A 27,945-nucleotide genomic window follows, 5' to 3' on the forward strand; every position below is an offset into this window, starting at 1 on the left:
CACTGAGAGACCTGCTGGACTAGCTGGAGTACTGGGACAGCACGGGGATGGGGACCAGCTGAGAGGTGAAGGGACACATGCAGAGGACACCCACAAAGCCCTAAACATGGCAGGCCCATCACCTTTGTGGAACTGGGGAGCAAAACAGCAAAGAAAGGGGCTACTCTCGGCATTCAGACTCTATTCAATATAGATTTGGCAAAACAGGTTGTGATTTCAGCATATATTGGTTTAAACCTCCTTAAAATTGCCAGATATGATCAGTGTAAGACACAGAAGAGGGTGTCCCCTCCCTCCATATTCATCGGGCAGTCACCACCCTGCCCCACTAAGACTGAAAGGAGTGAAGGTGAGTTCCACTCAGACCGAGAACTTGAAGACCAGCCATCACTCTGCTCACAGTCCTTCCCAGGGGAGTGGGACAGCCGGTGGGAGAGTCTGGAGTCAGCCCCAGACAGCACACTGAGAGATCAAAATGAAATGCAATATATGCACAGAGGGACTGAATCGCTCTGGACTCCGATTCTCGTGACTCTGCAGTCTCTCCTTTCCTAAGCTGTGGAACAGCCAAATCTTGGATGGCCTCAGAGGTCTTTGGATCCCAAACATGATGGGGAAATCACAATTCAGAACTTAAAACTATGAATCACTACCTCATGTTGCCACACTCTGCCAAAGAACCTGGAAAGCAATTATTATTTGTTACAAGCCTCATAAATAATATATGTTTGAAAATACACAAGAAAGAAGTTCACTTTATCTTAGAAATGATACTTTCAGGAACAGGAAAAAAAAACCTCAGAATTACTCCCTCCATGTGGCCACAAGAGGGCGCACGGGTACCACGGGAATCCCGGGATGACTCTGGCTGTGTCTGGCATTAACAACCAAGAGCACAGTCTGATGTTATAATGTTATTATTATTCCTTGTTACCACTTATTATTACATCTCAGAGATTCCCCTTTTCACCCAGGGGTAATGTCACATCTCCTCCTGCCACCCATGTTTCCATTAGATTCCATGGCGACAGGGAAAATAGCACTTAGTGAAGGTTCCAAAATACCACATTTGATTCAGCAGAAAACAAGTTTCTTCCATCAAACACTGTCCTGGACAGAGTGTAACTCTGGGGAAATGGCCCACCCAGAGAGCACACATGAGAAAGACTTGTGGTGAGAGGTCCCTCTGGCAAAGGAAAGGAGCGTGGAGTAGTCCCTGACGGGCCATCAGGACACCATGCAAGGTGCTCCTCACCCAGGTCTGAGAAAGTGGGAAGCCTGCAGGCTCTCACAGGCCCATGACCATGGCTTTGGGAGCCCATTGACGAGACTCACACTTGCTTGTATCCGCAGTCACCAGAGAACTGGTGTAGACTGGTTTCCCCACACTTCACAACTATGCACGTAGCCTCTCAGTGAACAACAGGGTGACTGGTGAAACAGGGGCTTTGGTTAGATTTAGACCAGTAGCTGCAGCCAGCATGGAAAACTGGGCAGAAGGGACATCTCTCAAGACCAAATCAAAAGTCACTTTGTGACTTTTTCTCTTTTAATATTGATCCTTCATGACATGTGGGAACCCTAAGAGTGAGAAGGGATACTCACATTATTCACCCCCAAAATGGGTCTGGCCAACTGACCCCACAGTTGGACCATCCCAGGCATCTGTACATTCTCTTTAGACAACCAGTGTTTAGGACTGTATGGCTGAGGCTGCTCACAGATGGTTCCATGCTGACTCTCTTCTCCTTGGATCAGGCAATGCTGATCCCTGAAGGAATGACCCCTGCTCTTCTTGACACCAGGAGCACAGGTCTGCTCTGCCCTGATCTAACTGCCAAACTCCCAGCCTCATTGCACATTCACTGTGTTATAGGCAGTGCTGGGGCCCCAGGGAGAGTATTTTTTCCCCAAATCCCAAGTCAGACTCACTATATCCAGTAAGTCTGATCGGCCCTGCTCTGCCATCCTCCCTGCTGGACACAATGTCTGCTCCCTCCCCTCATTTCTACCTTGCACAATCATCAAAAGACACAATCTCACTGATCAGATCAGAAATAACAGGTGGAAGATCATCTCTTTATTGAAAAAAGTGCTAGAGGTAGGATTACATAGTCTTCAGGGGAGATTGTCAGAACAGTGTCCTAACTCTGTGAATCCTGGTAGGGCACCAATTCTACCATGAAATTTGTGTCTCTATCTCCCTAGTAGGGAGTAGCTCAGTGAATTATGTAACCAGATTTTTTATTTTTTATTTCTGCAGCACATTAGGTGGTAGAAAACTCTTTTCACTTATATGAACAACACAATAACAGTCAAGCATTGGTGGGTATTTTAATAAATCCCCTTTTCATAAGTCCCATGTTTTCATCCATCCTATTCCTCTTTTCCTTTCTCCAAGCTATTAACATCCAAGTTGTCATTGACCATCAGAGAAACATTTGACATTAAGAGTTAACATCATTTATTTCTTAAATATTGTCGATTGGGTTGCATGTGTAAACATAACTAAATCTGGAAAACAAAAACACAGGTAGACTCAGACAGAAATACACTTTTTCCCAATAAGTTCAACATATGACCAAATAAGGAGAATGTTTAATGTAGCTCCTTTGAATGTGTTTGTCCAGGGCTTCTTTACAAAAAGGTTTTCAATAGCCATCTTCATTTATTATCCAGGTAATCAGAAATGTTGGCACAGGTAACTCCTAGTATGAGGCACTGATGCTATATTCCTTCTGCAATATTCTTGCAAAACTGAAAATCTTATTCCAACCAATAGAAAGCATCACACAAACCCGATGAGCAGGACAAACCAAAAAGAACTGTCCAGTACACTGCAAAGGTTTCAAGGTCATGAATACACAAAAAGGAGATAATCATCACAGATTGGAGGAAAGTAAGGAGACATGGAACTACAGGCAGTGTGGGTCTTGGATTTTATCCTAGGGCATAAAAAGGGCTTTAGTGGAAAAGTTAGTGAAACCAAAGAAGGATTATTAATTAGTTAATCAATAGCATTGTATCAGTGTTAATTTCCTGGCTAAGATAATTATAGTAAGGTTATGTAAGCTGTTCCCATTAGGGAAAGCTGGAGAGAGAGCGGAGGGAAGCAATCTTAATAATTTTGAAATTTCTTTTAAGTGTAAAATGATGTCAAAATAAATGGAAATATGTAATAAAAAGTATTTACATAAGAGTACTAGTTCTTATTCCACTAGTCCATGGCGTCAGTCTCTTTTCTCTCCTTTACTTATTTATGATTCCTCTTTATTTTCTTTTATTTACTTATGTTTTGAAGTCTAGTTGACATACAATGTGACATCAGCATCAGGTGCACACCACAGTCATTCAAGAACCTGTACATTACACTCTGATCACCGCAGTGCAGTTCCCATATGTCATCAGAGGACACTATTTTAATACCATTGCCCCTATTGCCTGGGCTGTACTTTCTTCCCCGTGACTTATTCTTTCCATTGCTGGAAGTTTGTACCTCCCTCACCCCTTGTTCATCTTTCCTGTCTCCCCACCTCCTGCCTCTCTGGCAGCCATTAGTTTGTTCTCTGTATTTATCAGTCTGGGTTCTACATTTTGTTATTTTACCATTTTCTTTCTAGATTTGACATACAAATAAATCATACGGCATTTGGATTTCTCTGTCTGACTTATTTCACTTTGCACACTATCCTCTAGGTCCATCTATGTGGTCACAGATGGCATGATTTCCTTGTCCCTTATGACTAAGTAATATTTCATTGTATGTGTATACCACCTCTTCTTATCCATTCACTTATTGATGGACACTTATGTTGCTCCATATTAAGCTATTATAAATAATACCACAATAAACATATAGCTGCATATTATCTTTTCAAACTGGTGTTTTCATTGTCTCGATAAATAGCAAGTAGTGGAGTTACTGGATAGTATGGTATTCTTATTTTTAACTTACGGAGAATTTTAATTTCTGGTTTTGGAGGAAACTCTTCACTGTTTAAACTCCATACTGTTTTCCACAGTGGCTTCACCGATGTACATTCCCACCAGCATTGCACAGGGTTCTTTTTTCTCCACATCCCCACCAACACTTGTTAATTCTTTTCCTTTTGATACTAGCCATTCTGACAGGTGTAAGGGGATATCGCATTGTGGTTTTGATTTGCATTTCCCCGATGTAATGTTGAGGATCTTTTTATGTGTCTGTTGGCCAACCCCAGTCTTCATTGGAAAAATGTAAATTCAGATTCTTTGTTGGTTTTTAATCAGATTATTTGGGGATTTTTGGTAGTGAGTAGTAAAAGAACTTTATATATTTTGGATATTGTACCTTATTGGACGTATTATTTGCAAATATCCTTTCCCATTTAGTAAGTTGCCTTTTTGTTTTGTTGATGGCTCCCTCTGCTGTGCAAAAGTTTTTCATTTGGTGTCCCAATATTTTATTTTTGCTTTTATTCTCTTTGTCTAAAAATATGTATTTAGAAAAACGTTACTAAGGCTAATGGTAAAGAGATTACTGCCTATGCTTTCTTGAAGGAATTTTATGGTTTCAAATTTTACACTTCGGTCTTCAATCCATTTTAAGTTTATTTTGAACTGTGACGTAAGAAAGTGATCCAATTTCATTCCTTCGCATGTAGCTGTCATGTTTTCCCAACACCATTTATTGAACAGATGTCCCCATTGTGTACTCTTGCCTCCATTGTCATAAATTAAGTCACTATATAAGCACAGGTTTATTTATGGGCTCTCTATTCTGTTATATTGACCTTTATTACTATTTTAATGCCAATACTATACTGATTTGTTTACTATAGCTTTGTAGTATTGTTTGCAGGCTAAGATTGTGATATCTCCAGCTTTGTTCTTCTTTCTCAAGATTGCTGTGGCTACTCAGGGTTGGCCTTTTAAAATGAAAATGTAAAATGGGCCTGGAAAAAGCTGAAGAACTAGAAATGTAACAGGGAAACAGAAAGAAACATTTAAATATATCCCTCCTACTGCTTAGGTAGCATAGATTACATCTCTATTAGTTTTGTTCCAAGCAAAGACAATCTTTTATGTCACTTTGCTCACATGAGAGGTCATACCCTTCTCTGGGAGGCTCTTTCCATTTGGCTGCACCCACAGGGGATGTTGTCCCCTAGGGAGAACCCTCCCTTGCCAGCCTGAGATAAAAGGTCAACTCTCAACTTGTCTTGACCTACCAGGACTCATCCCTTTAACTTGCCAAAATGAGGTTCCCTGCTCAGCTCCTGGGGTTCCTCATGCTCTGGTTTCCAGGTAAGGACAGGTGCCCAAAGAGGAAGGAAAATGGGAGGGCAGGATGAACCCTGAGGGCACCGCTCTTTTCCACATTAATTCTGTTTCCATGTGAGATGGGTATCTTCCTACTGGGATGGGGCTTGTGACTTTTAGATCTGTGGGAGAGGAAGAATCCTAGGGAAAAGGACCTGTATGTACTCTGGTGATTTCATGGCACTGAAGATGGGGAGGGCTTAGGTGACTTCTAAGCTCCTGCTATGTCTTGCCAATCTCTAGTTCTTTTTTGAAATTGGAAAGTTTTGAGTTCTGAATCAAAATCTCTTAAAAGGCCTGTTAGTCTGAAATAAAGAGCAAAAGGGAAATTATGGAAATTACCCACAATGTTTGAACTTAACCTTGCACTTCTCTCTTCTTACTTTAGGGTCCAGTGGGGAGGTTGTGATGACACAGACCCCACTCTTCCTGCCCGTCACCCCCGGAGAACCAGCCTCCATTTCCTGCAGGGCCAGTCAGAGCCTACTACACAGTGATGGAAACACTTATTTGTATTGGTACCTGCAAAAGCCAGGCCAGTCTCCACAGCTTCTGATCTATGGGGTTTCCTACCGTTTCCTTCGGGTTCCGGGCAGGTTCAGTGGCAGTGGGTCAGGGACAGATTTCACCCTGAGAATCAGCAGGGTGGAGGCTGACGATATGGGAGTTTATTACTGCATGCAAGGTACACATGATCCTCCCACAGTGATTCAGCCCCAAACACAAACTCCCTGCTTGTTGTGGCCCAGCTACCCACATGTGTTGTCTGTGGAGCAGGCACAGCAGATTCTCTCAGTCAGTATAAGAAGACATTGGAGACCCCAAGGGACTGGGTTGAGGTTGTAGGCTCTGGACCATGAATAAGGCTGCACTGCAGCACCATCCTTTATGGGTGTCACCTGAAACAACCTTGACATGACATACTTGTCAGGGAGAATAGGTGAGCTCTAAGCCACCAGCCAGGACAGAGGGAGGAGCTGAATGAAAATTCATCTGATCCTCCCTGCCTTGTATAAGGCTGGAAGTCAAACTCAGCGGGAAAGCCAGAGAAGAGAGGCCATTCCTGGAAATGAAAGTGGAATTCTGTTGGTATTTGACAATTTTCATATTTGATTACCGAGTCATTCTCCAGCCAGTTATAGGTCTTTGCCTTTCTTCTATTTCTTCATTGTCAGTTCTTGTCAGCTTGTATATTTCTAGGAATTTGTTCATTTCATATGGAAAATTCCATGTGTGGATGTACAATGGTTCGTAATATCCCTTACTGTCCATTTATTTCTGTAAAATGTAGTAATGTTTGCACTTTCAAATTTGATTTCATTAATTTGAGTCTTCTCTCTTTTTTCTTCAGCAAGCTAAATATTTGCCAATCTTATTGTTTCTTAAAAATTTTATTTATTTATTTATTTCACAGAGAGAGAGGTCACAAGTAGGCAGAGAGGCAGGCAAAGAAAGAGGGGAAATCAGGCTCCCTCCTGAGCAGAGAGCCCGATGCGAGGCTTGATCCCAGGACCCTGAGACCATGACCTAAGCTGAAGGCAGAGGCTTAACCCACTGAGCCACCCAGGTGCCCCCATCTTATTGTTTTTAAAGAACCAAACTGTAGTATATTTTCCCAATATTCTAATTTTATTTTATTAATATATTTTCTAATTTCTGTAATCTCCTCCATCTGCTAACGTTGGGTTTAGTTTGCTCTTCTTTAATTCCTTATAGTATACAACTACATGGTTGATCTTATATTATAAAGAAATTTCAAAAATTGAATTCATTATATATTCATATATTCATATATATATTCATTATATATTTACTAGAGAATAGTCAACTCCCTTTAGGGTTTTCATAAGATATTTTCAGTTAGAAAACAGTTGTGAACCTTTCGGCTTCCTTCCTTCATTTAGAAACCAGTGCCCACATTCTGATAACTCTGTCCCCAGCTTTCATCTCTGCACCTTCAAGAGAAAATGTCATCATGCTGTGCTAGGTCAGGGACACCCTTCCATACTGCAATGAACACACAACCACAGGTGACTCCAGCAGCAACCAGAGCAACCTCCTCAACTCCTCTTCCATGAAATTGCAACCTGGACTCTTGGGGTCCAGCCCATTTTAGTGATTATGGGTTTGGGACAGTTTCTTCCTCATACTCACTGGAATGGAAGCTTGAAATACTCCACACATACTCTGTGAGTAAGACACCAAAGTACCCTGCAGTGTTAGAGCCTTGAACACAAACCTCCCAAGGAGTTTCAGCCTCTTAGGTTGGCAGGAGAATTGATGGACCATCTATCTGAAGGCAGGGTCAGGTGGAAATGGCTGTGGAGCCTTTGAGGTAGTGGTCATGCAGGCATCTGTCACGACTAGTGGGTCTCCTTTTGGTAAACAGGGGCCAGGACAACGGCAGGAGAGCCTCCCAGAGCCTCTTCCTCCCTCCCCACTGAGGGCAATTAGGTTCCAAAGACCTTGAAGGTACTGACCACAATGACCTTCCTGGAGCATCCACTCTGGTTCCCTCTGACCTTATGCTGCTCAGAAGCCCAGTCATGTCACTTGGAGGAGACCCTAGTATGTCTGCACATCACCTACTTCCACTTATTCATTTTGAGGCACTGCTTAGTGCCTTTGTCCCATGATCACCATCCTCACTAATCATCAGAGAATGGAAAGCTGTCTGCACTGTGTCAGTTTTGGCTTTTGAGCAAGTCAGAGCTCACAGGAGACTCACATATGTACAGTGCCATAAGGATATTCTGTGATAACCCTATCATGACTTCCCTATCACTGAATTGTCTCTGAGCAGTTTTACAGTTTACCTGTTGACTCAGTCTTCTTACTTTTGAAGTCTCTAATGAATGACTTTACTTCCAGATTGATAGGAGTTCACTACTGCTAACCCAGACATGTACACATCAAATCCCACATTTCTATAATGTAAATTTCCTAGAGCAAAGGTCTCTTTGTTGTTGTTTTCATTTCTGCTTCTTTGACTTGTGTCAAGGTAGAAACAGAGGTGAACAGTAAATAAGTTTTGTAGATAACATAGCATTATAAATTCAGGACAAATTCTCGCTCTTGTACTCACCAATTTTGATCTGCTATGCTTTCTTTATTTTAAAATACTATCTGATTACCATTTTCATTTCTGCTTTGACCCAGGTTTTATTTAGTAGGGTGTTATTTTAGTTTCCATGTATTTGAAGATTTTTCTGTAGCTTCCTATTACTAATTTTTAGTACAAATCCCTTGGATTTAGAGAATATACTTTGTATGATTTGAATTTATTTAAGCTTATTGAGTTATCTGGTGCCCCAAGTATGATTTATCTCAGCAAATGTTTTGAAAAGAGTATGTATTCTCTTATTGCTTGGTGGAGTTTATCTTAAATGGTAAAGATATGAAAATGGTGGATAGTGTTGTTCAAGTCTTCTGTATCCTCATGGTCCAGGTGTCCTGGCTATTTGTACTGCATGCTTGACCTACTGCAGAGCCAGCCCAGGGCTTCTCTGGGCCACTCAAAGCTGCCTGTCACCTGGCCTGAGGACTACATCAGTATTCCTTGACTATGTCTTAGAAACTGTTGCCTCCAGAAGTTGAATGAACCTGTCAGTGTTCCTTCCTTTCAAGAAAAAGACACCTTATAAACACAGAGGAATGCAATGGACAGTCTTCCTTCATCCTGTTTATTGAGCATTAATGAGAGGTTCCTCAAAAGTTAAAAACAAACTATCATATAATCCAGCAAATGTACTACTAGGTATTTAATCAAAGAATACAAAAATACTAATTCAAAGGGATACATGCAACCCAATTTTTATAGCAGCATTATTTACAATAGCTAAATTATGGAAATAGCCAAAGTGTCCATCAACTGATGAATGGATAAAGAAGTGGTGGTGGTATATATTTATATACAATGGATATTTATATATATATAAATATATAGTGGAATATATACATATATAATCTATATATATATATATATATATATAGATATAATGGAATATTATTCAGCTATAAAGAAAAATAAAATTGTGCCATTTGCAACAACAGGGATGAAGCTAGAGAGTATTATGCTAAGCAAAATAAGTCAGTTAGAGAAAGACAAATACCATATGATTTCACTCATATGTGGAATTGAAGAAACAAAACAAATGAACAAAGGGGGAAAAAGAGAGAAAGGTGAAAGAAGAAACAGACTTGAAATTATAAAGAACAATATGATGGTTATCAACAGGCAGAGGGGTGGAGGGATGGGTGAAATAGCGATGGGGAACAAGGAGTACACTCGCTGTGATGAGCACCTGCTACTGTATGGATGTGTTAAATCACTGTATTGTACACCTGAAACTAATATTACACTGTATGTTAACTGGAATTTAAAGAAAAACTTTTAAAAAACATAAAATCTAATAGCGCTGAAAGGAAAAAAAAAATTGGAGAGGATATTTTCACACAAGAATTTTATCCCCTGCTTTTAAAAAAAATGAAGAAAGATCCCTCCTTCTCCAGGCAGGCAACAACACATGAACCACAGCTTGCTGCCAGTGGGACTCTTGTTCTTCCCCATAGTACTTTTGGCCAAAATAGCCCTCTCAATATCCTCTTAAACCATAATTTAAAGTGACCTTCTCTTTGTCCATTTGCACTTGCCTAGGATTTGTCATAGATTTCTTGTCCTCTCCTATTCCTGAATAATCTCATTATGTTGATAAAATAATTGGCAGTTCAACTTTTAAGTTTGCCATACTCCTAAGCCACATCTCCCCAAGTTTCCCACCTTACCCCCCTTCTTTTTTTAAGTTTTTTTTTTTTTTTTTTAGTTTAGCTCCTTTAGATTCTACACATAGGTGATACCATTGAAGTCTTTCTCTGACTTCTCTCACTCATCATATGACCTCAAGGTCCATCCAATTTCTTGAAATGGCAGAACATCATTCTTTCTCATGGCTGATAAGTACTATGTACATATACCACAACCTCCTGACCCATTCATCCACTGAGGGACAATCACGTTGTTTCATTTCCATATTTTTGGTAATGTGAAAAATGTTGCAATAAACATGGGAGTAAAGATATCTCTGGTAATCTGATTTCTTATCTTTGGAGATACAGGCAGGCTTGTAATTGTTAGATCATATGGTAGTTCTCTTTTCAGTTTCTTGAGTAACCTTATATGCTTTCCTATAGTAGCTTCACCAATGTACATTCCTACCAACAATGTACAAGTGTTCCCTTTTCTCCACATCCTCTCCAACACTTGTTATCTTTTGTCTCTTGATGATAACCATTCCAACAGGGGTAGGTGGTATTTCATTGTGCTATTCACTTATATTTTCTTGATGATTAGTAATCATCTTTTCAGGTACTTGCTGACCATTGTAGTTCTTTTTTGAAAAATATCTGTTCAGTTCCTCAGCCCATTTTTTAAATCAAATAGTTTTGTTTTTATTGTTCCTATTGAGCTTTTTGTTTTTGAGTATTTGCTATTGAGAATTTTGTTATTATTGTTGCTATTTATTGTATGATTTTTATATATATTTTGGGTATTCACATCCTACCTAATATATGCTTTGCAAATGTTTTCTCTCATTCTGTGGATTGCCTTTTCATTTTGTTGAGTGTATCTTTTGCTGTGCAGAAGATTTTAGACTAACAGAACCCACCTGTTGATTTTTCCATTGGATTCTTTTGGCATCATATTCAAAAAACTATTTCCTAGACTGTGTTAAGAGTTTTTACATATGTGTTTTTTAATGAATTTTATGGTCTTTTGAAATTTAGATCTTATCATAAATTCTTATTCAAGCCAGGAGAGCATGGGTGAGATTCCAAAATTTGATTCTACCCCCAGTGTATACCTGGTATTATTTGAGAAAAATGATCATTGACAAACCATATAGACAAAAAGGACGGTGAACAGAGACAGAGCAAGGGGTGGGAAGGTTGGCAGGGGATGCTGTGGTAGGGGTTAAGGTTCATGTCTGAGACATAGGGACAATCAGTGCAGCATTATAGGGGGAAAATGTAGGGAACTGTGGAAGGTTTACTCTGTCTTTCTGGCCTGGAGGCCCAGCCACATTTCTCATCTCAGACTCCAGCAGATATTCCCAGGAGAAATTGACCCTGGGGGTCAAGTCTCAGCTCCTGGCTTATCTATTAAAGCAGCTTTCTGCAGCTGCCCAAGCTCAGCTCTGTTCTCTTCCCCAGCAGAGCCCCCTGCCTGGGCCAAGCCACAGGATATGCCCACCTTCAGATTTTGCAAATTCCACGAGGGTATAAAATGACAGGAGAACATCTCACCACCTACAACACACTTTCTCTGGAATTGTAGATCATCTGGTCCTCATTTCTTCTTTGGCTCTCGGATATCATCATAAACATGACTTTAACTTTTTTTTGTTGTTATTCTCCTCTGCATTTGTTGTAATGATAGTGTAGTTCCTGTAAGATCTACTCCATCCTACCTGAACCTGGAAATGCCTTTTATTTCAAATTCAGGTATAATATGTGGGTAAAACTTTGGTAGTACATTACAAAACACTGAGGCTAGATTAATCCATTAATGCACATGGCATGATCACACAAATGCTTTAAGGAAAGGGAAAGGAAATCCCTGAAGAAATGTTGGTCCTGCCATCATCAAAATGACAATTGATGACTAATTTATTTCCAAATTCCAGGCACATTGCCTAGGTATATATGCCTTACAGATGCCCCATTGACAATAGTGCTCTGATAATATTTTGATTAAATGGTATATTAGTTATAGAGTTATGGGGGAATTAAATGAAGGTTTGAATTCACAAAATAAAACAATCCCGTTTCTGCTTAAGGAAGTGAACAACATTGGAGATGGTTGCCTGCTTCCAGATACTAGATCCCATGGAACATGTGTGGTACATTGTGTCTGCCTTCACCATGATAAACACATGACAACTAACTAAATCTATGGATCCACGAGTTCCCTGAGCCTTAGCCACTCCCTGAGGACTGAACGCTTCTGCCTATTGCCCCAGGCCTTCCTCTGCATCCCATTCCCACCTAGCATCTCGCTCAAATAGCACTTCATCATGAAAGACATACTGAGTAGCATGAACACAATTTCTCTGCGGGAGTCAGCAGGGCATGGACCATCATCTGTTCATCCCACGAGTGAGCTGTGAGTATTCTGACATGACCTGCAATCCTCCAGCTGCTTTCTTGCCTTGCACTTGAACTCCCTCACATTGCCACTATAGGACGGGCCTCCACTGCTTCCAATATGCACACCTCAGTATCCGTTCTCTGACTTCACTCAAGCAGCTTGATGTTTGCAGAGTCACAGTAGTAATGCAGAAGCATTTTGTTCCTGATAGGAAAAGTAGAATGGCTACGTGCGATGCAGGCTTTCCCTAAGTCTGCTCCCCTCCTGGACCTCAGGGTAGGTGTTTCTCTACCCCCGTGATAAACGCTTGTTACTTATTTGTGTTGTGTGCAGTGACCAGCTTTGATGGGGTCAGTTTTGTTGTCCAGGATGCAGTGTGCTTTGGAGACATGAGGGAGACAGGGATTCCAACAAAGCATTTGGAAGCCTTCAGTGTACAGTTGGTATAGGAAAATTTCAAAGTCCTTCTCTGACCATAAAATAATTTCTGTGAGACTTTTCATTTCCTGGACATTTCAGGGCAAGAGATGATGAGATACACAGCTAAGCACAATGGAGACTTCTGAAGTTCTAATGTGTTTCACAGGAAAAAGTAATACAAGACCCCATTATACATGTCCAAAATGATTCTGTAAAAGAAGAGATATTCTTTTTTTTTTTAAGATTAATTTATTTATTTGACAGACAGAGATCACAAGTAGGCAGAGAGGCAGGCAGAGAGAGAGGAGGAAGCAGGCTCCCTGATGAGCAGAGAGCCCGATGCGGGTCTCGATCCCAGGACCCTGAGATCATGACCTGAGCCGAAGGCAGCGGCTTAACCCACTGAGCCACCCAGGTGCCCCAAGAAGAGATATTCTAAATGGGAAGGCTGCAAGCTTTTTCCCATTGAGGATGATATTTTCTGTGGGTCTTTCATAGATAGATTTGATGAAGTTCAGGAATGTTCCCTTTATCCCTATACTTTGAAGCATTTTAATCAGGAATGGATGCTGTATTTTGTCAAATGCTTTTTCTGCATCGATTGAGAGGACCATGTGGTTCTTCTCTTTTCTCTTATTAATTTGTTCTATCACATTGATCAATTTGTGAATGTTGAACCATGCTTGCATCCCAGGGATGAATCCCACCTGGTCATGGTGGATAATCTTCTTAATGTGCTGTTGGATCCTGTTTGCTAGGATCTTGTTGAGAATCTTAGCATACATATCCATCAGTGATATTGGTCTGAAATTCTCCTTTTTGGTAGGTCTTTGCCTGGTTTGGGGATCAGGGTAATGCTGACTTCATAGACAGAGTCTGGAAGTTTTCCTTCTACTTCAATTTTTTGAAACAGCTTCAGAATAGGTGTTATTTCTTCTTTGAAAGTTTGGTAGAATTCCCCAAGGGAATCCATCAGGTCCTGGGCTCTTGTTTTTTGGGAGGTTTTTGATCACTGCTTCTATCTAGTTACTAGATATTGGTCTATTCAAGTTGTCAACTTCTTCCTGGTTCAATTTTGGGAGTTTATAGTTTTCCAGGAGTGCATCCATTCCATCTAGGTTGCTTAGCTTATTGGCATATAACTGTTGATAATAACTTCTGATGATTGTTTCTACTTCCTTGGTGTTTGTTGTGATCTCTCCCTTTCCATTCATAATATTATTAATTTGGGGTTTCTGTCTTTTCTTTTGGATTAGTGTGGCCAATGGTTTATCGATCTTATTGATTCTTTCAAAAAACCAGCTTCTAGTTTCATTGATATGTTCTACTGTATCTCTGGTTAATGTCTCATTGATCTCTGCTCTAATCTTGCTTATTTCCCTTCTTATGTGTGGAGTTGGTTTGATTTGTTGTTGATTCTCCAGTTCTTTAAGGTGTAGAGACAGCTGGTGTGTTCTGGATTTTTCAATTTTTTTGAGGGAGGCTTGGATGGCTATGTATTTCTCCCATAGGACCGCCTTTGCTGTATCCCATTGGTTTTGGACTGAAGTGTCTTCATTCTCACTGGTTTCAATGAATTGTTTCAGTTCTTTGATCTCCTGGTTGATCCAAGCATTCTTAAGCAAGGTGGTCTTTAGCCTCCAGGTGTTTGAGTTCCTTCTGAACTTTTCTTTGTGATTGAGCTCCAGTTTCAAAGCATTGTGGTCTGAGAATATGCAGAGAATAATCTCAGTCTTTTGGTATTGATTGAGTCCTGATTTGTGACCCAGTATGTGGTCTATTCTTGAGTAGGTTCCCTGTGCACTTGAGAAGAATGAGTATTCTGTTGTTTTAGGGTGGAATGTTCTGTATATATCTATGAGGTCCATCTGGTCCAATGTGTTATTCAATGCTCTTGTTTTCTGCTTTGATGATCTATTTCTGAGAGAGGTGTGTTAAGATCTCCTACTATTAATCTATTCATATCAATATGGCTCTTTATCTTTTTTTTTTTTTAATTTTTTATTTTTGATAAACATATATTTTTATCCCCAGGGGTACAGGTCTGTGAATCACCAGGTTTACACACTTCACAGCACTCACCAAATCACATACCCTCCCCAATGTCCATAATCCCACCCCCTTCTCCCAAACCCCCTGCCCCCGGCAACCCTCAGTTTGTTTTGTGAGATTAAGAGTCACTTATGGTTTGTCTCCCTCCCAATCCCATCTTGTTTCATTTATTCTTCTTCTACCCACTTAAGCCTCCATGTTGTATCACCACTTCCTCATATCAGGGAGATCATATGATAGTTGTCTTTCTCTGCTTGACTTATTTCGCTAAGCATGATACGCTCTAGTTCCATCCACGTTGTTGCAAATGGCAGGATTTCATTTCTTTTGATGGCTGCATAGTATTCCATTGTGTATATATGGCTCTTTATCTTGATTAACAGCTTTCTTATGTAATTGGCTGCTCCCATATTGGGGGCATAGATATTTACAATTGTTAGATCATCTTGGTAAATAGTCCCTTTAAGAATTATGTAGTGTCTTCTATATATCTGACTACAGTCTTTAGTTTAAAATCTAATTTGTCTGATATGAGAATCACTACCCCAGCCTTCTTTTGAGGCCCATCAGCATGAAAGATGCTTCTCCGTCCCTTCTTTTTCAGTCTGGGTGTATCTTTAGGTTCAAAATGGGTCTCTTTGTAGACAACATATGGTTGGGTCCTGTCATTTTATCCAGTCTGCAACCCTATGTCATTTTATGGGTGCATTTAGGCCATTCACATTGAGAGTGATTATTGATAGATACGTTTTTATTGACATCGTGTTACCTTTGAAGTCTTTCTTTCTTTCGATTGCCTCTATATTTCTGTTCAATGCTATTCTTAGGATTTTTCCTCTTTTATAGAACCCCCCTTAATATTTCCTGCAGTGTCAGCTTGGTGGTTACATAGTCTTTTTAAGCCTTGCCAGTCTTGAAAACTCTTTATCTCTCCATCCATTTTGAATGTCAGTCTTGCTGGATAAAGTATTGTTGGCTGCATGTTCTTCTCATTTAGTGCCCTGAAGATATCTTGCCAGCCCTTTCTGGCTTGCCAGGTCTCTGGACAGGTCTGACGTTATTCTGATGGGCTTTCTTCTGTAAGTAAGATGCCTCTTTGTCCTAGCAGCTTTCAAGAGATTGTATCTACAATTATGATTTCTCAATTTGAATATCAGGTGCCTTGCTGTTTTTTTGGAATCCATAATCTTGGGTGGAGACCATTCGGCCTCTAGTACATGAACGCTGGTTCCATTCGTGAGATTGGGAAAATTTTCATGAAGAACTTGTTCCACTATATCTTCTAGACTTCTTTCTTTCTCCTCCCCTTCAGGGATTCCAATAATTCTGATGTTGGGACATTTCATGGCATCATTTATTTCCCTGATTCTGTTTTTGTGGCTTCTAAGCTGTTTGTTCCAGGCTTCCTCCTGATCTTTTCTCTCTGTTTGTCCTCCAGATCACTAATTCTACCTTCTGTCTCAGGTACCCTAGCTTTGAGAGAATTTAGATTAGATTGGAACTCATTGAAAGCATTGTGAACCTCATCCCTGGTAGCTTTCAGTTCTGCCCTAACATTGTGAACATCATCCCTGGTCTCTTTCAGTTCAGCCCTAATCAATTCTGTTTGGTCATCCATGGCTTTCTCCAACGTAGCTATTGCCTGGATAATTGTTAGCCTGAATTCTCTTTCCAACATATTGTCTATGTTGATAGCCATTAGCTCTGTTACAGAAGGTCCATCCTCTGTATTTTTCTTCTGTTGGGCATTCCTTCTCCTAGTCATTTTGGTGAGAGATCACTGAATGGATGTAGCTGGATGTATTGACCATGGTGCAGTCAAGGTGCACCCTGGAACACTTCTGAGCAATCAGGATTCCCCACCCAAATAAGAGAAAAAAAAGAAAAAGAAAATAAAAGAGAGAGAGAGAGAGACAGGAAAGAAAGGGAAGATAAAAGAGAAGGTTCAGCCCAAACAGGCCCCAAGGTAAGATTTATAAAGTATACAAACAAAAACAGACAAACAAAAAGACTGATAAAAGTATATGACAAGAGAGAAAAAAAATATATATGCAAATAAAGTAAGAACTTCGTCAAAAAGAACCCCAAGGGTAAGATTTATATACTATCAGAAAAACACAGAAACACAGAAACACTGGTGGAAGAAAAAGATGAGAGTGTGGTTATAAATTCTCAGTGTGGGCGAGGAAGGTTGTTTTGATTCTTCTTGGATGTATCTTGATATCTTTGTTAAAGGACTCAACTTTCCTAAGATAAAGGGGGATTACAAATTGGTTTACCTATAGGGGTAGCATTGATTGGGGAAAGGGGATTACCTTGAAGTTTAACTCTATATGAATATTAGAAAGTAAAAATTAAAAAGGAATAAACTAGACTAAACTAAACTAAAAGTAAAAAAAAAAATTAAAAAAAAATAGAAATGCAAAAGCAAAACACAGGTGTATGTATCAAAAAGTTCAGGTTAAAAGGTTATTATGGAATTTGATGTACTGGACATCTCACTGGGATGGTAAATAGGTTAAAAATTATCTATATAAAAAAATGAACCAGAATAGTGGGAACGAGTTAAAAATAAAAGTTGTCCTATGATGTAGTGGTGGTTGTTCTCTTGTAGTCTTTTTTTTTTTTTTTTCTTTCCTGGTTGGTTTTCTGGGGGATGGTTCTGCCATGAGGGTTTTCAGTCAATGATGTTCCCTGAGTTAAGTCCTCCCGCCCCCCCTCAAGGGGGTGGGCTCTGAGGAAACTGTTTTTTTTCAGGCTTTTGTTTTCTGGAAGTTTTTATCTTTGTTCACTTTTTTTTTTCTCTCGCCTTGACGGCTTTTGATCGTTTTTGTAGGTTTAAAGGAAAGCAAACTGCACTCTGACCTCCCTCTCAGAGAGAAGCCTCAGTCTGGTCTCCTGTGGGTGCTGTAGAGCCCATATAAATTCCCCCTTGGCCACTGGCAGAGCAGGTTCCAAGTCGTGGTCCCTGGGGACACAGGATCTTCTGCTTGTACCCAAAACCATGGCAGCAGCGGCTGTCTGGGCAGCTCCAGACCGCCAGAGAGGTTCCAAGCAGTGATTGCACACTGAGATTTTCCTGCTGGCCCGGGCTCGGGGTGCCTGGTCTTTCTGGGTCTAAGAGCGCCGGGCTTGCACACACCTCTCTCAGGGGAGGGTGAGAGGCATGCGCGTCTCAGGCTCTGTTACCACAGCTGGGCATTCTGCCGTCTGGTGAGGCTCCCAGCCCCCCAAAGGAGCCAGACCCCACATATTCTCTGGCATGCTGGCAGCTCAGGGACCAAGACCTGGTTTCTCCGCTGCACTCTCTGGCTCAGTGCCAGGGGAGGCTGTCCTAGGTCCGGGGACTTAAACCCCTGTCCCTAACCACCCCGATTCCCACAATTCCCCACCACCACCATGATCCTTTGCTCATTCTGAGTGCTTTCAACCAGTCTCCAGGCTAATGCTGGTCCCCAGATGCAGGGCACTCTTGTATTAGGGATATTACTTTCCAATCAGTGGCCTCTGGTGGCTCCGTCCCCCTTTTGTTTATCTTTCAATATTAGTCCGATGTTCCCACTCCACTTTACCTGCTCACTGGCATCTTCTGCACCTGTAGAGATCCAGACGTGTATAATTCTGATCTCAGGCTGATTTCATGGGTGATCTGAGTTCTTTGGTAGGTAATCAGCTGACTTTAGGGTACAGGTTGAAACGGTGCCTCCTCCTACTTCCCCGCCATCTTGTCCTCTCAACATACTACCAAAAGAAGATATTTTATTTCACAATGCTCACAGGAGAGTCTTGTCTTTCTCATGGCTCTGTCCACATGGCTCCACCCACCTGGGAATTTGCATATTGTCCCTTACAGAGGATCCGTCATTGCAGGTCTGAGTTAAAAAGTCAGCTCAAATATTGCTTGGACTTACCAAGCCTCATCTGTTCAACTGCTCAGAATGAGGTTTCCTGCTCAGCTCCTGGGACTGCACATGCTCTGGGTCCCAGGTCAGAGCAGAAGAGAGATGAGAAAGGAGAATGGGGTGGGAAGGATGAGCTCTGGGAGCTCCATTGTTTTCCATGTTTAGATGGAAAGTACTGCTTGTTAGATATGATGTCTTTCCCTCAAGGATGGGGCATATAGTATTGAGATGTGTCAACATAAGAAAGAATCTGAAAGGAGCAAGAATCTTGCTCTGGTGACCACCACAGTGAAGAAATGAGAGGATGGTCTAGGCGATTCCCAGAGGCCCTTTTGCACCTTACAAAATCTGTTCCTTCATAAAATTGAATAGTTGTGGGGATATTCTCAAATACACACACACACACACACACACACACACACACATACACAATGATCTCACATCAAATAAATGACAGAAGGGCATAATGAAAATGGCTCAGAATGTTTGAACTTTGTACTTCTCTCTCCTTATCCTAGGATCCATGGGTTTATCGTGATGATGCTATACCTTATATGTATAACACCCAGTATGAACAAAACTTTTTCAAAGCAATGGATATAAAGTTCCAGTTATGAACAATTACAGGAATACGTAAGATTCTTCAGGACTGTTTTGATTGAATGTCTCCTGGGAAGTCCTTAAGGATAAAACGATGTTGAGAACTTATTTGAGCAAGAATTTTGTTGAGTTTTTGACTCTGAACTCTGGGGCAAGAATCCTGGTCAATGGGAGAAGCTGTGGTGTGGGGTGGATGGTCCTACATTTCACTAGTGACAGTATGCCTTACCCCTTCATTCTGCTACAGTAGTTTAGGTTTTTGGTTTCCTTGCCTTCATCATTTCTTTTTTTCTTTTTTTTTTTTTTAAGAGTTTATTTATCTATTGGACAGACAGAGATCACAAGTAGGCAGAGAGGTTTTGGAGGGCAGCCTCTCCACTGAGCAGAGACCCTGATGTGGAGCTTGATCCCAAGACCCTGGGATCATGATCTGAGCCAAAGGCATAGCCCTTAACCCACTGAGCCACCCAGGCACCTCGCCCTAATCATTTCTTATCATTATAAGGAGAGTGGCTCTAGGTCTCCCTTCTAGCTTCTGATGACATCTATACAAATATGTGTTTCTTTTCTTTTCTTTTTTCTTTTCTTTTCTTTTCTTTTCTTTCTTTAGAGTCAAATTTACATGCATCTTTTCTTTTATTTTTTTTCCCCAGTGTTCCAAGATTCATTGTTTATGCACCATACCCAGTGCTGCATGCAATACATGCCCTCCTTAATACCCAACACCATGCTCACCCAACCCCCCACCCCCTTCCCCTTCAAAACTATCAGTTTGTTTCTCAGAGTCCACAGTCTCTCATGGTTTCTCTCCCCCTCCAATTTCCCCCAATTCACTTCTCCTCTCCATCTCAAATGCATGCTTCTATTAGCAGGTAGGAGTCTCTGTCTTTCCAGTTCCAGCCTTCCTAATAAAATACACTGATGGTAGAAATCAGAAAATGAATGCCTGAAAGAAAAGAAGAGAAAAGAAATCTCTTATAAATTGAATTTATGAGTTCTGTAAAACTATTTTAAATGTATTAAGGATTGTTTCTATACATTCTTATTGAGTTGGTTGAATTCTGGTTGAACCCTGACAAGATATGTCCATTTGTGTTCTTCACAAATGAAGTCTGACATTGGGGTGGACACTAGCATATAATAGGATGGAAAAAATGTGTTTTTTGAATTGCTCCCAAATTTGATTTTCAGGACAAAAGCAGCTAATTTGACATGAGTAGTAATGTTCTGGAGGGTTCTGTTCAACCTGACCTGCATCATGCAATATGCTTACATCAGAAATAAAATCAGGTTATTTCCCTACTTAATAAAAGCTGGTATGGTAGACAGACACCCAAGAGCAGCTCTGACCCAGCAGCCCATTCCATAGTGACCTTATTGAAACAAATTTCAGGAATTTGTCAGAGATGCGTCCATATTCCCTGAGGTATTAAATAATGGATGTAGTCTTTGCTCTTCTCACAAATGCAATCTCCATTTGAATTGCAGACTCATGGCAGTGAATACCCAACCTACAGGCCAAGTGAGAGCCTCACACAGTGCTAACAAGAACTGGGGATATCCTCACAGGCCCTGGTTTTATTTGATAACAAAGAGTATGGGCAGAGTTCTTCAAAGCACCACTCAAATACAATTAATATAAAATCAGTTATTCTTCCTTAGTCTCTTCCTTATTTCTCATCACCCCAAGGGGATTATTTCTCTGAGAAAACTTTTTGGATTAATTTTATCTCTGTATCTAGATGTGTATATGGAGAGAGATAAGCATGGCAGATAAGAGTCCTTTATGGTTTGTCTCCTGCTCTAGATTTTTTCCCCTCTTCCCCTATGAACTTCGGCCTTGGTTCTCAAATTCCACACATCAGTGAGATCATATGATTGTTAGGTCCATTATTAAATGAAATGAGACTGAGACAAAGTAGAAGTTATTTAAAACTGTATTTTATACCAAGTATTAGAAGTCAGACTGATTGGCCAGGGGACTGAGACTGAAACAAAGTGACAGTTATGCAAAGCTCTATTCTATGCTAAGCATTAGAAGTCAGACTGACCGGCCAGGGCTGTGTCCTAGGAGAGTGACCACTCCCAGTTTACAGGCTCAAGAATTGACTGACTGACCGGTCAGGGCCGCCTCCAAAGAGAGCGACCTCTCCCCATCTTACAAACTACCTTTTATAGAGCAAAAGTCTGGCCACACATAGGTGGCCAATAAGATTGTAATCATGTTAGGTCACACGCAGGTGGCCATTTGAATTACAATTTACCCTATAGATTGCAATTTACCCTAACCTATTACTCTGGTCAGAATTGGTGCTCAAGTTTGGCGCCCAAACAGCGGGGTTTACATTCTTTGGTGGTTAGGGAAAAAGTATGTGTGTTTCTTACTGATTGGATGTCTCCACCTGGCCCAACTCGTCCTTGTATTCTGGGCTCTGTTATCAAGAACTGGCTGACCTGGCCTTGTATTCTGGGCTCTGTTATTAGGAACTAGCTGACCATATTTTACTGGTTTCCCAGACTTGCTTCTAAGTAAGTTTCTCGGGGAGGGGGGCAGAGTCAGTTTAAGCTTTACTGCAAAAACAACAAAATGTCTTTTAACCAAGATGGAGTTGTTCTGGCTAAATAGGCCCTTTCAATGATAATGGAACCAGACTTGCTTATGAAATCAAACAGACTGTGAAAAAAATCACTAAATTTATAGAAGCTGGGGCTTCTGGGAGACCTTTAGAGTAGGGACTCCCCTTTCTGCAAAGGCGAGCATGGAACAGGGTCTTAGAGGAGGTGAAAAACTTATCAGGCAGATAACACCCAGGCAGGCAATGGAATTATTATCTTATTATGTCCAGGTAGTCTGTACACAGCAGAACTAACATTTAGAGACAAATGCCTTCATTTCCAGCACATAATTCTCTCATTTAATGGGTGAGTTGTATAGCTCTATAAAATTTTTATATTTACTTCCAAAAAAGGGAAACAAAATAAATCAAATAAGAATGAAGAGTTATATGAAGCAGATGAAAAATAAAGACTTGAAAATTCAGAAAAGGCAGGGATGTAAACACACCTGTTTCTCCCTATGCTTTGAGACAATCTAGACACTCTGGGGAAAATTTTGCACATTTATTGACCTTTCCTAGACCTCCCTGGACTCTAGAAGTTGTCCTCTAATGAGTAAACAATTGTAGTTATTCTGAAAAGACAGACAAATTTAGTCCCAGGGGCCTCGGGCACAGGAATCCCCTCTGGCTCACCCACTTGTGGAAGCTCCTCTGTTGGGTGGGTCAATCTCAGTTTCTCTGACAAAGATGAAATGGGGTCTTTAATCACAAAGAAACTCCATTCCTGTCTGAGGCGGATGGAGACTTGGGGCTGCAGCCTCTTTCTGTCTGTGGCTCCTTTTGCTCCTGCTAAGGCCAAGAAAAGACCAAATAACCATCCCATTTGACTAAGATAAGACAATAAGTTATTGCTCCTGCCAAGGCAGAAGAAAAAGACCAGATGCCGGGTCCTGTTTGAATAAGAAAAGAAATTGCTGTGGCTGATATCGAAGAGGTTACTGCCTAGGTTCCCCTCTAGGATTCTTCTTTTTTTTTTTTTTTTTTTATAAACATGTGTTTTTATCCCCAGGAGTACAGGTCTGTGTATCAGCACTCACCAAAGCACATACCCTCCCCAGTGTCCATAACCCCACCCCCCCTTCTCCCAACCCCCCTCCCCCCAGCAACCCTCAGTTTGTTTTGTAAGATTAAGAGTCACTTATGGTTTGTCTCCCTCCCCATGCCATCTTGTTTCATTTATTCTTCTCCTACCCACTTAAGCCCCCATGTTGCATCACCACTTCCTCATATCAGGGAGATCATATGATAGTTGTCTTTCTCTGCTTGACTTATTTCACTAAGCATGATACGCTCTATTCCATCCATGTTGTCGCAAATGGCAAGATTTCATTTCTTTTGATGGCTGCATAGTATTCCATTGTGTATATATACCACATCTTCTTGATCCATTCATCTGTTGATGGACATCTAGGTTTCTTTCCATAGTTTGGCTATTGTGGACATTGCTGCTATAAACATTCGGGTGCACGTGTCCCTTTGGATCACTACGTTTGTATCTTTAGGGTAAATACCCAATAGTGCAATTGCTGGGTCATAGGGCAGTTCTATTTTCAACATTTTGAGGAGCCTCCATGCTGTTTTCCAGAGTGGCTGCACCAGCTTGCATTCCCACCAACAGTGTAGGAGGGTTCTCCTTTCTCCGCATCCTCACCAGCATCTGTCATTTTCTGACTTGTTGATTTTAGCCATTCTGACTGGTGTGAGGTGATACCTCATTGTGGTTTTGATTTGTATTTCCCTGATGCCGAGTGATTTGGAGAACTTTTTCATGTGTCTGTTGGCCATCTGGATGTCTTCTTTGCAGAAATGTCTGTTCATGTCCTCTGCCCATTTCTTGATTGAATTATTTGTTCTTTGGGTGTTGAGTTTGCTAAGTTCTTTATAGATTTTGGACACTAGTCCTTTATCTGATATGTCGTTTGCAAATATCTTCTCCCATTCTGCCAGTTGTCTTTTGATTTTGTTAACTGTTTCCTTTGCTGTGCAAAAGCTTTTGATCTTGATGAAATCCCAATAGTTCATTTTTGCCCTTGCTTCCCTTGCCTTTGGCGATGTTCCTAGGAAGATGTTGCTGCGGTTGAGGTTGAAGAGGTTGCTGCCTGTGTTCTCCTCAAGGATTTTGATGGATTCCTTTCTCACATTGAGGTCCTTCATCCATTTTGAGTCTATTTTTGTGTGTGGTGTAAGGAAATGGTACTGGCACAAAAACAGACACATAGATCAATGGAACAGAATAGAGAGCCCAGAAATAGACCCTCAACTCTATGGTCAACTAATCTTTGACAAAGCAGGAAAGAATGTCCAATGGAAAAAAGACAGCCTCTTCAATAAATGGTGTTGGGAAAATTGGACAGCCACATGCAGAAAAATGAAATTGGTCCCCTCTAGGATTCTGATGGATTCCTGTCTCATGTTGAGGTCTTTTATCCATTTTGAGTTGATCTTTGTGTACGGTGTAAGAGAATGGTCGAGTTTCATTCTTCTACATTTAGCTGTCCAGTTTCCCCAGCACCATTTATTGAAGAGACTGTCTTTTTTCCACTGTATATTTTTTCCTGTTTTGTCAAAGATTAATTGACCGTAGAGTTGAGGGTCCATATCTGGGCTCTCTACTCTGTTCCACTGGTCTATGTGTCTGTTTTTATGCCAGTAGCATGCTGTCTTGGTGATCACAGCTTTGTAATAAAGCTTGAAATCAGGTAACATGATGCCTCCAGCTTTATTTTTGTTTTTCAACATTTCCTTAGCGATTCGGGGTCTCTTCTGATTCCATACAAATTTTAGGATTATTTGCTCCAGCTCTTTGAAGAATACTGGTGGAATTTTTATCAGAATGGCATTAAAAGTATATATTGCTCTAGGCAAAGAGAAACAGGCCCCTAGGTGATTTAGAGCTCTCCTGAGATACCTCCACATAGATTATTACTTAACCTATAATAAAATATTAAATTTAATATTTAACCCACTGAGCCACCCAGGCATCCCAGTCTTGAGGATGGAACTTTGGTGTCTGTTCTGTAGTCAGAGTGTGCCAAGTGGAGAGTGTGATACTCTTACACACTCTGGGCACTGTGTTATTTATTATATTTTATTTTATATATATTATATTTTATTTTATTTGTGTTTATTATATTTTAATAATATAATTAAATATTATTATTACTTCCACATGAAAGGGCCGTTTGGCCTTGGGGAACTGGGAAAGTGTCCAGGCCTTAAGAGACCATGAAAACACCCCGCTACCATCCCCCATTGCCTGTAACCATAAAAACTCACTCCTAACGCTCTCAGGAGCTCAGTCTTTGGGTAGGATCCCACTGAGCCCACTGGCATTAATAAAGCTGTGTTCTCCCATCTCTCCATGTGCTGTTTGGGTTTCCTCGGTCACCTCAGATTTTCCGCAACATGTCCATTAAGGGAACAGGATGTTTTGTGTGTCTGAGCTTGTACAAAACAGTATGGGTTTGGACTGTTTGGACTCATAAAGTCTACAGAACACAGTGCCCAGAGTGTTTAAGAGTATCACACTCTCCACTTGGCACACTCTGACTACACAACAGACACCAAAGTTCCATCCTCAAGACTGGGGCGCCTGGGTGGCTCAGTGGGTTAAAGCCTCTGCCTTCAGCTCAGGTCATGATCTCAGGGTCCTGGGAGTGAGCCCCACATTGGGCTCTCTGCTCAGCAGGGAACCTGCTCCCTCCTCTCTCTCTCTGCCTGCCTTCCCATCTACTTGTGATCTCGTCAAATAAATTAATAAATAAATAAAAGACTATCTCCCCATCACACAGACTTCGCACCGGCTTCCAGGTTCACTGAATCCAAACTAATATCCTCTGAAAACAAAGACAAGACTAGATCATTTTATTTGTGTCTAGGGAGGAGGGACTAATTAGGCTAATGGGCAGTTTTGCCATCCAGAGCCCAGACCAGGTTGTTAGAGCTGGGAGTATTACCCTTTCTGTCTGTAGGTCCTATTGGAAAAACACAAAGCCTGTTTGACCATTTCTATAAGATTTTACATGTGGTATATATTTCAGGGCAACAGGTGAAGAGATAGATAAAATACCAGCCAGAATGGGAGACTCTTAAAGATTTTACATTAATTTCATGAAAAATAGCAAAACTCTCTGAAACTGAAATATCTTAAAGGCTGCTGTGTGAAAGTAGCCATTTTTAAGAACTTATTGGTTAGAAAAGAAAACATCACATGTTTCTCACTATTACTCTTTTTTCTCACAATTCAAGTCTCCATTTTGGGTGATGAGTTTCCCCTTAACAAAGTACCCCAAATTTGGTGGCCAAACACAACACGTGTTTTTTCTACCAGCATGGAGGCAGGAAACCTGACAGGAATGTTCCTGAGCAGCTCTGACTCAGCACCCAATTCCACAGTGACCATCTGTGCTAAAAGCCCAGGAAAGCATACATGAGACCCTGAAGAGAAAGGGAGTAAATCCCGTTTCTCTTATTCTAACACACAGACTTTCTTTTCAAGTTGGGTGCTAAGGGCTGTGGTTGCTTATGACACATGAGAAGAAAGAGTAGATGGTGGGGGGAGGATTTTTCTATAATTATTCAGAAAAAATAATTGAAAACTATTTCTCGTTCATTTTGTTCTATCATATTTACTGCTAGAGCCATAAAATTCTTTTGACTTTCCCCTCATCTTAAACAGAACTATAAGCTTTCTAAAACAAATAGAGAGATTTAATTTTCTCTTCTGGTCACCTTCCTTGGAACTGAGTGCTGTAGGGAGTTGAATTCAAAGGGTTTAGCACTTGGATCTACCATTCTTCAACAGTTAGGAGACACCAAACACTTTTGAACTGCTTTCAGTGGTCACACTCTGCCAAAGAGCCTGGAAAGTAATTGTGATTTGCACACGCATCAGAAAGAAATCGTGTTTGACAATGTACAAGAAGGTTGACTTTAACTGAAAAAGGTATCAGAAAGACGGAAAAAGAACACCCTCAGGTGTCTCCCTTGACATGGCCACAAGAGGTACCACGAAGATCCCAGGAGGGGGCGCTGGCTGTGTCTGGCTATTAGCCAAGAGCCCAGACTGGTTTTAGATGTCATTATTATTTCTTGTTACCACTTAAGATTACATCTCAGAGATTCCCCTTTTCACCCAGGGTTAATGTCACATCTCCTCCTGCCGCCCATGTTTCCATCAGATTCCATGGAGACAGGGAAAATAACACTTACTGAAGGTTCCAAAATGACATATTTGAGTCAGCAGAAAACAAGTTCCCTCCATCAAATACTGTCCCGGGCATTTCTGGGGAAATGACCCACATAGGAAACACATGTGAGAAAGACTTGTGGTGAGAGGTCCCTCTGGCAAAGGAAAGGAGCATGGAGTAGTCACTGATGGGCTATCAGGACACCATGCAAGGTGCTCCTCATCCAGGTCTGAGACAGTGGGAAGCCTGCAGCTTCTCACGGGCCCATGGCCATGGCTTTGGGGACCTGTCGACCAGACCGGACTCACTTGCCCACATCTGTAGTCACCATTGGTGTCAGAGAGAGAACTTGTGTAGTCTGGTTTCCCCACACTTCTTAACTGGGCACACAGCCTCTCAGTGACCAACAGGGTGACTGATGAAACAGGCGCTTTGGTTAGATTTAGACCAGGAGCTGCATCCAGCATGGAAAACTGGGCAGAAGGGACATCTCTCAAGACCAAATAAAAAATCACCTCATGACTTTTTTCTCTTCAAATAATTCCCATGTGGGAAACCTCAGGGTGGGAAGGCAGCTTCCTGCTACTCACCCCCAAACTGGGTCTGACCAACTGACCCCACAGGTGGACCATCCCAGGCATCTGTAGATCTATTTTAGATTACTGGTGTCCAAGACAGTATGGCTGAGGCTGCTCGCAGATGGTTCCATGCTGACT

At 41.1% G+C, this 27,945-nt stretch overlaps 1 gene segment (V, D, J or C); it reads left to right on the top strand.

Moving 5' to 3' along the window:
• The first annotated feature begins 5,237 nt into the window (after positions 1–5,237).
• Positions 5,238–12,365, top strand: LOC132022324 (immunoglobulin kappa variable 2-29-like). The segment is given in 3 exon segments: positions 5,238–5,286; positions 5,690–5,985; positions 12,252–12,365. Coding segments are annotated over 3 exon segments (459 nt in total).
• The last annotated feature ends 15,580 nt before the right edge of the window (positions 12,366–27,945 follow it).

This window comes from Mustela nigripes, chromosome 7 (genome assembly GCF_022355385.1).
Source record: "Mustela nigripes isolate SB6536 chromosome 7, MUSNIG.SB6536, whole genome shotgun sequence".
In the NCBI taxonomy this organism is placed as follows: Eukaryota; Metazoa; Chordata; class Mammalia; order Carnivora; family Mustelidae; genus Mustela; species Mustela nigripes.